The sequence below is a fragment of the Condylura cristata genome, unplaced genomic scaffold (genome assembly GCF_000260355.1).
Source record: "Condylura cristata isolate star-nosed mole 26May11 unplaced genomic scaffold, ConCri1.0 scaffold00014, whole genome shotgun sequence".
In the NCBI taxonomy this organism is placed as follows: Eukaryota; Metazoa; Chordata; class Mammalia; order Eulipotyphla; family Talpidae; genus Condylura; species Condylura cristata.
The window spans coordinates 51,247,967-51,256,795 of NW_004567115.1; the positions used below are offsets into that span (position 1 = coordinate 51,247,967).

The 8,829-nt window shown below is 62.0% G+C and overlaps 1 protein-coding gene across 1 annotated transcript in view; it reads left to right on the top strand.

Annotated features, from left to right (window-relative positions):
• The first annotated feature begins 2,345 nt into the window (after positions 1–2,345).
• The window catches only part of EPHX2 (epoxide hydrolase 2, cytoplasmic), an 18,618-nt gene continuing 12,134 nt past the window's right edge, over positions 2,346–8,829 (top strand). The window contains 7 exon segments of the mRNA XM_012724803.1: positions 2,346–2,440; positions 3,742–3,901; positions 4,109–4,299; positions 5,871–5,993; positions 6,481–6,555; positions 8,123–8,218; positions 8,626–8,719. Coding sequence (XP_012580257.1) covers positions 2,414–2,440; positions 3,742–3,901; positions 4,109–4,299; positions 5,871–5,993; positions 6,481–6,555; positions 8,123–8,218; positions 8,626–8,719 — 766 coding nt within the window. The 5' untranslated portion in view covers positions 2,346–2,413.

Consider the following 8,829-nt stretch of genomic DNA (forward strand, 5'->3'; position numbering starts at 1 on the left):
GGTCCTAAAATACCAGAGTGTGAAAGTCGAACCTTTGTCTTTCTCAATGCTCAGTAATTAAACCTCGCCGAAGATTACAAAATTGCCCAAGCGCTTCCTGAAAGTGAGAGGAATTACGCCGACCCATCGGCTGCCCGCTTAATTTTATGTAATAACAGGGACCTTCGGAACGTGTGCTGAGATTTAGGAGAGATAAAGTTCTGTGTGTTGCAGGCTTCTTCATAGCGAAGCAGAGGAAGCCCTCTGGGGGCCAAGTCCCCTGGGTGGAGCCAGTCAGGGAACCTATCAGGGCAGGTGAAGGTGATGCGATGGGTGTCGCCACCAAGGAAGTACCTGTCGGTGGGGCACCTGCAATAATGCAGTGCCGGCTCAACTCTGGAAAAAGCTTCCGTGGGAAAGTATCTGAGAAAACTGCCCAGCACTCCCTGGGGTGATGAATCCTGGGTGGGAATGAGTAAGAATCTTTTTTAAATTATTTCTCCAGTTTTTCAATTTATGAACATATTTTAACTCTTCAGGTCAGGAGGAAGGAAAGCACATTTATTTTAAAAATAAATAAAAATAGAAGATAAATGCTTTGCCGGGGACAGGCTTCGCAATTGCTGGCTCCAAAGTAGAGCAGGGTAGGCGTTCTCCCTTGGAGCGCCAAGCCTCTCTCCTGTTATTCCATACAAATGATCCCTCTGCAAACAGGCTAAGCCTCCAGGGGGCTCAAAATGCAAAGTAACCCCCTTTTTTTAAAGATTTATTTATTTGTACAGGCCAGAGGTGCAGGGGGTGAGAGGCTTCCCCAGAGACAGAGTGGGGAGCAGAACAGGCAGATGGACGAAGTACTCAGCTGAGGGAAGCAGCGGGCGGGTCAGGAGAGGTCTGCCGCGCCCTGTGGTCACCTCCGGGACTGGCAGGGATCGAACTCGTGCTGAAGTGGCTTTTGATTCTTAGTGCTGAGCTTTAACCCGCTGCGCCACCAGGGAGGGCCCGCAACCCTCATTTTTACAGATGTCAAAGCGAGCTCACCCAAGCCACCCATCCGAGGCCTGATGTTAAACAATACTGTCCCTGGGAATATTTATGAAGCTAAAATTAGATAACACATGAGGGGGAAGGGTAGCTGTGTTCCCGATACATTTCTTCAGCGAATTCTCATTCCTGGATTGCCAAACCCAGGCCATTGCAATCATGCCTGGAGCAATGTGCTAAGGAGGATTATAAACCGGATAGGGACCCGTGGACTAGGATGTGGTGACGGGTTTTCGAAGTGGCCAGAGGAGCAGTGGGGGGCGGCACAGGTCGGCTCACACGCTGCCCTTTGCTGTCACCCAGCCACCCACCACTGGAGATGGGCGTTATCAAGAACATGGAAGGGGCTTTGATCTTGCCGTGCAGGGAGGTGACAGGGTCGTGGCCGGTCTCGCGCCTCCTGTGTCTGCTACCCCTCAGGCTGGACTGAGGGGTGACTGGAAACTGAGGTGTCTCGGTCAGGTCTGGCAGCCATAGCAAAACCCCATCATCAGTAGCATCAACAGCAGCTCCAGAAGTGCACCAGGCTGGCGCTGCAAGGCGTCTCGCAGTCGTTCCCGCGGTGTGTGAAGACGTTGGTGGCCTGGTCTCCAGTGCTTCTAAGGACACAGCTTCTGTTGCATGGGACCTCACCCCAGGGGGCTCATTGTAACCTGATTACCTCCTCTAAGACCTTCCTCCAAATGCAGCTACATGCTGACATCCTGGAGGTGGGGCGCCACATGAGAATTTAGGGGCACCACACCCATCACGTGCAAGGACATTTTAAGCTTGGGGACATGAAGGTAAACCAAGCCAGTCAAGGGCATTCCCCCTGGGCTCACCCCGTCTCAGCTAACACTAGACGAGCAGAATCCAAGCCAGAAGAAAACGGTTCGCTGCTTTCAAAGACGATGGCTAAAGCGGGCCTCTGGAGCAGGGCCCCCCAGCAGCAGAGCCTGAACCCCTGTGCCGCCCCCCGGGAGCCTGCAGGACATCAGTGGCGGCCCTCGCGTCCCCAGAGGGGTGGCCCCACGCCGCCCAGATCCTCACCGGAACCCCGCGCTTCTCTCACCCCCTAACTCCTTGAGCAGGACTGTAACTGAACTCCTGTGAACGGCTCCGTCTTTACTTCTTACATGTGTTGGAACTGTTCTCTTGTTTCCTGAAGTGACTGGTTGATATCCTCTGTGTGATGTGGGGGTGTCACCCCCACAGGTGCCACCCGCCACGCCACAGAGGCCTCCCTGCCCCTGCCTGGTCCGCAGCCAGGACCTGTGGACCAGCCCAGGTGCTGCTGTGGTGACACCACCGTCCCAAGGGTCACGACGTGGTCGCCCTCCCTGTGTCTTGCAGAGGCTTCCTGAGTGACGCTTTCCATAGAGGAGGCCCCACTGGCTCCAGCACCCGCCTCATGAAGGGCGAGATCACCTTTTCCCAGGTAAGAGGACACCCCATGGACCCCCTCAAGTAGCCTTCTGTGTCCACACGGTGAGCTCCCCGCGGGCAGGGCCTGGCCGGCTCCCCCGTGCACCCTGGGGTGGGCTGCAGGCGGGAGACACTCCGAGGCCTTTCAGAGTGGCTGTTGCCTCTTGGGGACCCCGCAGAAAGCTCACACCAACGACTGGGGAGTGCGCAGGTCCCCAGAGGTCAGGCCGGAGCAGGGGCCCGTTCCCCGTGGACGAGGAGGTGGCGTGGGGGTGCAGTGCCTGCCCTGGGCATGCGACACACGCCGGCTTCTCTGCTGTGTGCGGCCTCCCAGAGACTCCGGGGCCCAGAGGAGGTGGTAGAAAGGCAGTCAGACCACGGCTCCTTGGGCGCCACTGACCTCGCGACTGACCTCGCCACTGAATCGTTTCCTGCTGTGTTTGCGGCTGCTCTGCACACTGCTGCAGCTCGGCGAATTGTCACAAACTGGCTACGCTCACACCGCCGGCACCCAGACAGTTAAATATGTGCCACCTGGGGTGCCCCGTCCGACCCAGGCACTGCCGCTCAAGATGTCGACCTTCCAGCTCGGTGGTGTCTACTTAGCCCCTGGGGTGATGCAGTCACGCTGCGGGACCCCTTTCTCAGCTTTCTCTTGGCGAGCATCTTAGTGTTAGCACGCGCCGCGCTGGGTCACCCCTCAGCGCTGCACAGTACACCCCCGTGTGCCAGTAGTCCCGGGGAGCTGACCCAGTCTGCTGGTGGCCCGGGCAGCCTTCAGCTGGGACTGTCACCCACCAGGAGTGCAGCGGTGACAGTGTGTAAACGCGTCACAGTCCGCGCACCATCCGTGGGGGCCTAGATTTGCCAGGACCACCCACCAGGGGCTCAAACCATGGAATCTCGGGGTTCTGGAAGCCAGATGTCGGCGAGGTTGGCTTCCTCCAAGGCTCTTCCCTGGCTTGCAGGGGTCGTTCCCCCTCAGTGCATGTCTGTGTCGCAGTTCCTTCTTTTTATAAGGGTAACAGCCTTACTGGATTGGGGCCCCCCAATCATCCCCTTTAAAAGCCCGTCTGAGGCCCTATAGCTTAGGGCTCCAGCATACATATTCAGGGGGAGTAGCCTTTAACGCGAGCATTGAATTAGGGGTTCTTAGGAACAGCACAGCCATGAGCAAGTCTTGGGGGGCAGAATGCCAGTAGAAGCATCCACACCACCCATCGGGGTGGGATTCGGGGCACGGGGAGCCTTACATCAGGTGCAGCAGAGGCTGCCGGGCCTCGCCGGTGCCCACTGACCCCCCTCCTGTGACAGTGGGTGCCGCTCATGGAAGACAACTGCAGGAAGATGGCCCAGGACACCGGCGTCAGCCTCCCTGCAGACTTCTCCGTCAGCGAAATCTTTGGCAAGGCGGTGCCCGCACGGAGGAGCAACCTGCCCATGCTCCAGGCGGCCCTGGCTCTCCGGAGGAAGGGTAGGGACGCAGCCGGCTCCGACCCGACCGCTCAGAACGGTGGGGTGCGCTTGAGCTCACAGGCTTGCTCTCGTGGTAGGAGCCCCCTTGTCCCGGCCGGCCTGCCGGGAAGCCGGGCAGCGGGTGGTGTGAGCGAGGACCCCGCCGTTGGGCCCCGGAGCCGCTCCGAGCTCTGCGGCTGCCGCTCACGGGAGCCCTCTCGCTCAGGACTCGCCACCTGCGTCCTCACCAACAACTGGGTGGATGACAGCGTGCACAGAGGCAGCCTGGCCCAGCTGATGTGCGAGCTGAGGCCGCACTTCGACTTCGTGATCGAGTCCTGTCGGGTCGGGATGGCCAAGCCCGAAGCGCAGATCTACCAGCTCGTGCTGGACACCTTGAAGGCCAGCCCCGGGGAGGTAGGTGGCCCTGTGTGCTGGGACAGTGTCCCAGAGAGACCGCAGAGCAGAGGCCGAGGGAGCCGAGGGCCAGGCGGTGTGCTGGACCGTCCCCGGCCAGACGCTGGCCCTGCCCTCCTCGGCGGCCAGGACTTCTCCAAAGGGCTCGTGCTCTTCGCTCGCCCCTCGGACGTCCTCTCAGGGGTGCGTCTGCCTCCGCCTTGGTCAAAACAGACACTGCTGAACGCGGCTGGGCCAGTGCCTCAGTTTACCCATAAAGAAATGCAGACCCAGGACCGCAAAGCTAGTCCGGTCAGCCGGCGGGAGGGTGGGCGGCGGGATCGGGCTCTGAGGTCGCCCGAGGCCCCCTCCAGACTCCCGTGCGCTCCAGACTCTGCCTCGTGTGACGCAGACGCCCCGTTTCACGAAGGCCGTCCTCCTCGTGTTTGCCCCTCACGCTGCCCCAGAGGCGCCTGGACCACGTTCGCTTCCTGTTTCCTTCTTCTCAGGGCTTGGCCCTTCCATGTTGTCCCCGTGTCGGAGGGACGGAGCCCCGAGCGCCACTCCGGCTGTCCTTCTCACCTGCATCCTGTGCTCGGTGTGAGGCTGGTGGCACATTTAAGTGTCTGCTTACACCGATGTCCTTTCACTTACCACTTTTCGGTTCTAAACTGCCCTTGTCTGGGCCCTCCCTGGTGGCACAAGGGTTCCCGCGCAGCACTGTGAAGCTGCGGCAGCCGCTGCAGCACGAGTCCGGTCCCCGGCCAGGGAGGGACCCCCAGGGTGCGGCGGGCCCCTCCTGGCTCCCGCCGCTGCCCCCCTCGGCTGTGTGTTTCAGTCAATCCACCTGTTCCGCTCCCCGCTCTGTCTCTGGTGAGTCCTCTCACTCCCGTCTCTGGCCTGTACCCCAGTTCTAAAAAAAAAAGTAAAAAGTAGACCGCCCTTACCCAAGACCGAGGGTCAGTGCTCCCTGCTGCCCTGTACACGCCAAGGTCTTTCTTGTAAACCCATGGTCCGTTCAGGAGCGTTTGGGTGGGATGTGCAGCCAGAGTCCAGTGTTTGGCCGGAACAGTCAGCCAGACATCCTAACACCATTAAATAACCTTTTTGCTGATGGGTTTTGCACACGGCACCTTAGAGACGAAACCATTATTTGGGGTTTGGGGTCTACTCCACGACTCCCTTCAGTTTCACAGACATCTTTTTCTTTTCTAGGACCAAGCCCCCCACCTTTTTTTTTTAACCCTTTGTGGCCTTAAGAGTTTATTTTCTGCTCCTATTATAGTCCTTGCCCGGTTGGGGTCTGTTCGTACGTGCTGGTTTTCCTAGAGAGGTCAGATCTTCCCGACGAGGGCACGTCCTTCCTTAGTCTCCAGCACCTTCAGCGCCCAGGTTGAAGGCGCAGGTGCAGCGTCTGCGCCCACCTGCCTGCCGGCGTGATCACACAGCTCTCGTGAGAGTAACAGGGCCGCGGGGGGCACCGGCCCCCCGCCTTGTCGGGAAGTCGCCGCTCCGCTCCCCGAGGTCTCTGCTTCTGCCCCCTCGAGTCGTGCTTGGTTAAGTGGCCCTGACGTCCGTGACTCTGGGCTCAGGTTGTTTTCCTGGACGACCTTGGGGCTAATCTGAAGCCGGCCCGCGACATGGGAATGGTCACCATCCTCACACGCGACACCCAGGCGGCCCTGCGGGAGCTGGAGAAAGTGACCGGGATGCAGGTAACAGTCATCTCGCTGTCACTCACTGTATGGGGGGCAGGGGCTGGACGTGGACATGGCATTGCCTGGGCACGTCGTGGGTGGAAGTCCAGCACCAGCTGTGCCGGCCACTCGGTTCCCTGGAAGCATTTGTGAGCGGGGACGATGTTCTGAGAGCGAGACCGAGACTGGGCCTGGTGCCAGAGCCGCCAACCGAGGTGGGAGGGGCTCTCCCTGCCCCTCCCTGCCAACCACCCCTCCCCCCCAACCCCGCTGCTCCTTTGACATTGAGTGGAGCTGCCGGTGTCCCCAGGGGCAGGGAGCAGAGGCCTCACTGGGCCTCCTGGCCACATAAGGACAGGAAGACGCCCAGCAGAGAAGGGGGTGGCCAGGCCCCCCCAGGACTCGGGAGGCCGTGGCCAAGGGCTGAGGGCACGTCCCTAGCTTCGTGCCTTCCCGCCTCGAGGAGGGAAACTCCGCTGTCTCAGCAAAGCTTTCCTTCTTTCAGCTTCTCCACACCCCAGCCCCCTGGCTCACCCCCTGCAGCCCAAGTGACCTGAGTCACGGATATGTGCCGATAAAGGTAGGTCAGCGCCATCCCCCTGAGAGCGTGGGCGCGAGCGTGTGTGCGTGTGTGTGCGTGCATGTGCGTGTGCGTGTGTGCGTGAGCGAGTGCGCTCTCCAGCCGCGGGACCTAAAATAGCCTGCAGGGACATTTCATTATCAAAGGGCTCGAGCGTCCCCAGTTTTAGGGGAACAGTATTTCCGGGGTTTCTTTCTGCACCAGTGGGAGACTTGGCCTGCGTCTCAGGATGTGCGAGCACCCAGGTTCCTGGAGCCCACAGGCCGCATGGGGCCTGGAGGGGCCTGGGGGCTCCCTGGCATCTGGCCCGCATTCTGGGGCAACAGTTTCCCTCCAGCAGGTACTTCTCAGGCTCTGCCTAGTGCCAGGCTCAGGCCCGCACGAGGCCACTGCAGGGAGCAGCGCAGGATCTTGTTCATGGTCAGGGAGGCGCCTGGGAGCACCCAGGGGCCAGGCCCGGGCGAGACCAAGGGGCTGGGCAGCCGAGCAGCCTGCCGGGTGGACGGGCTGTGAGCGCCTTCCCGTCTCCCCGGGGACCTGCCTGCCTCTGCCTTGGCCCCCTCAGTGCAGAGAGCCTGAAGCCGAGGCAGCCTAGAAGCAAAGCCAGTCCTGGGCTCCGGCGAGCCGGCTCGGGCCTGGCTGTGGCACTAACCGCATTTGCAAATCCGAGCTTGTTGCTTACCACTCTGGACCTCAGTGCACGCAGCTTCATCGTGGGGGTCACACCTTTCCTCTTAGGGAGTCGGGGAGACGTTGCCTGCAGGGGCCTCAGCCCTGGACCCCCCATAGGCAGTGGCTGAGGAAGGACATGGGGAAACCAGTGGCCCTGGGGCCCCAGACATCTTGGGGCATCTGCTCTCTGCTGGGCACATGTAAACCCCAGCAGAGGAGGAATGTGTTTCTTCCCGTGCCCTGTGCCGGGCAGCCCAGGGCAGAAACCCTGTCCCCATCACAGCGTGGGGTGGCACCTGCGGGGAGCAGTGGGGGGGAGAGCGAGGTGGGCGCCCCAAGCACAGCCGTGGGCCTCCAGGGCGCGTGGCCTTTGGATAAGAAGGGCCTTCCCTAGGCGGGAGGCTCCTGGCGGAGTCAGGAGCCCCCCAGTTAGCCAAGAGCCCCAGGGGTGAGCTGAGATCCTGAGGACCTGCCCTGGTGTCCGAGAGACCACGGCCAGGGCTCGGGCCCGAGCTGCCAGCGCCTGACTGGCCCGTTCTCATCCTCTGGGCGCGGACACTTGGCTGGAGTCAGATTCTCGTCTGGCTTGGAGGAGGGTGGTCGGAACTGCCTTAACACCCCAAGCCCCAGCCCCAGCCGGGGCCGGGGCAGTGACCGCTGGCTGCCCAGCTGAGCCCCGCTCGGCCGCTGGGCCACCAAGCCCACTGACAGAATGCCGCCCCGCGGGGGCGTAACGAGTCGTCCTTTCCCTGGCTCTGAGTAACCTGTCGCTGAGAGGCTGGGCAGGTACGTGCTGGGTGTTGACCTGCGGAGCAGGGATGCAGCGACCTTAGCCAGCACGGAAGCCTGCCCGCCTCCAGCCAGCCCGTGGCCACCGCTGCCCTCTCTTCTGCAGCCCGGGGTGTGCCTGCATTTCGTGGAGCTGGGTTCCGGGCCTGCCGTGTGCCTGTGCCACGGGTTTCCCGAGAGCTGGTTCTCGTGGCGGCACCAGGTAAGGCGGGTGAGAGGAGGGACAAGGCGGAGCACGCAGCCCCCAGGCCGCACGGTGGGGCCTGGTCTGGACCCAGGACCAGGACCTGGGTGATCCTGGGCCGAGGTGGCTCTGGAGCTCGGCCGTGCTGGCCGGCGCCCCCTCGGCAGGCTAGAACAGTGCACCGGGGTGCGGCTGGGGCAGCTTTGCCCTGAGCACGGAAACCTGCCAGGGCCTCCTGGGAGAGGCTGTGAGGGTGCAGGTGCAGCGCCCACCCCCGCCACCTGCCGCCCCAGGGTCAGGGTGCCAGGTCATGCCACAGGGTGACAGGTCGTGCCATGTGGTGCTGTGAGTGGCCGCACACCGGCGAGGGACAGGCAACAGAGGCCTGCTGCCCCCGCCAGGGGTGCTGGGTGCCTGTTCCCTAGATCCCTGCGCTGGCCCAGGCGGGCTTCCGGGTCCTCGCCGTGGACATGAAGGGCTACGGAGAGTCGTCGGCGCCTCCAGGTGGGTCGGCTGCCTCGCTGCTGGCGCGACGGGCCAGCTCCTTCTGTCGGGGTCCCTGGGTGCGCCCGCCCGGCCCACTGTGCTCCCCATGCCACGGCGCACAGGCGGCCCTTGGGGGCCTCGCT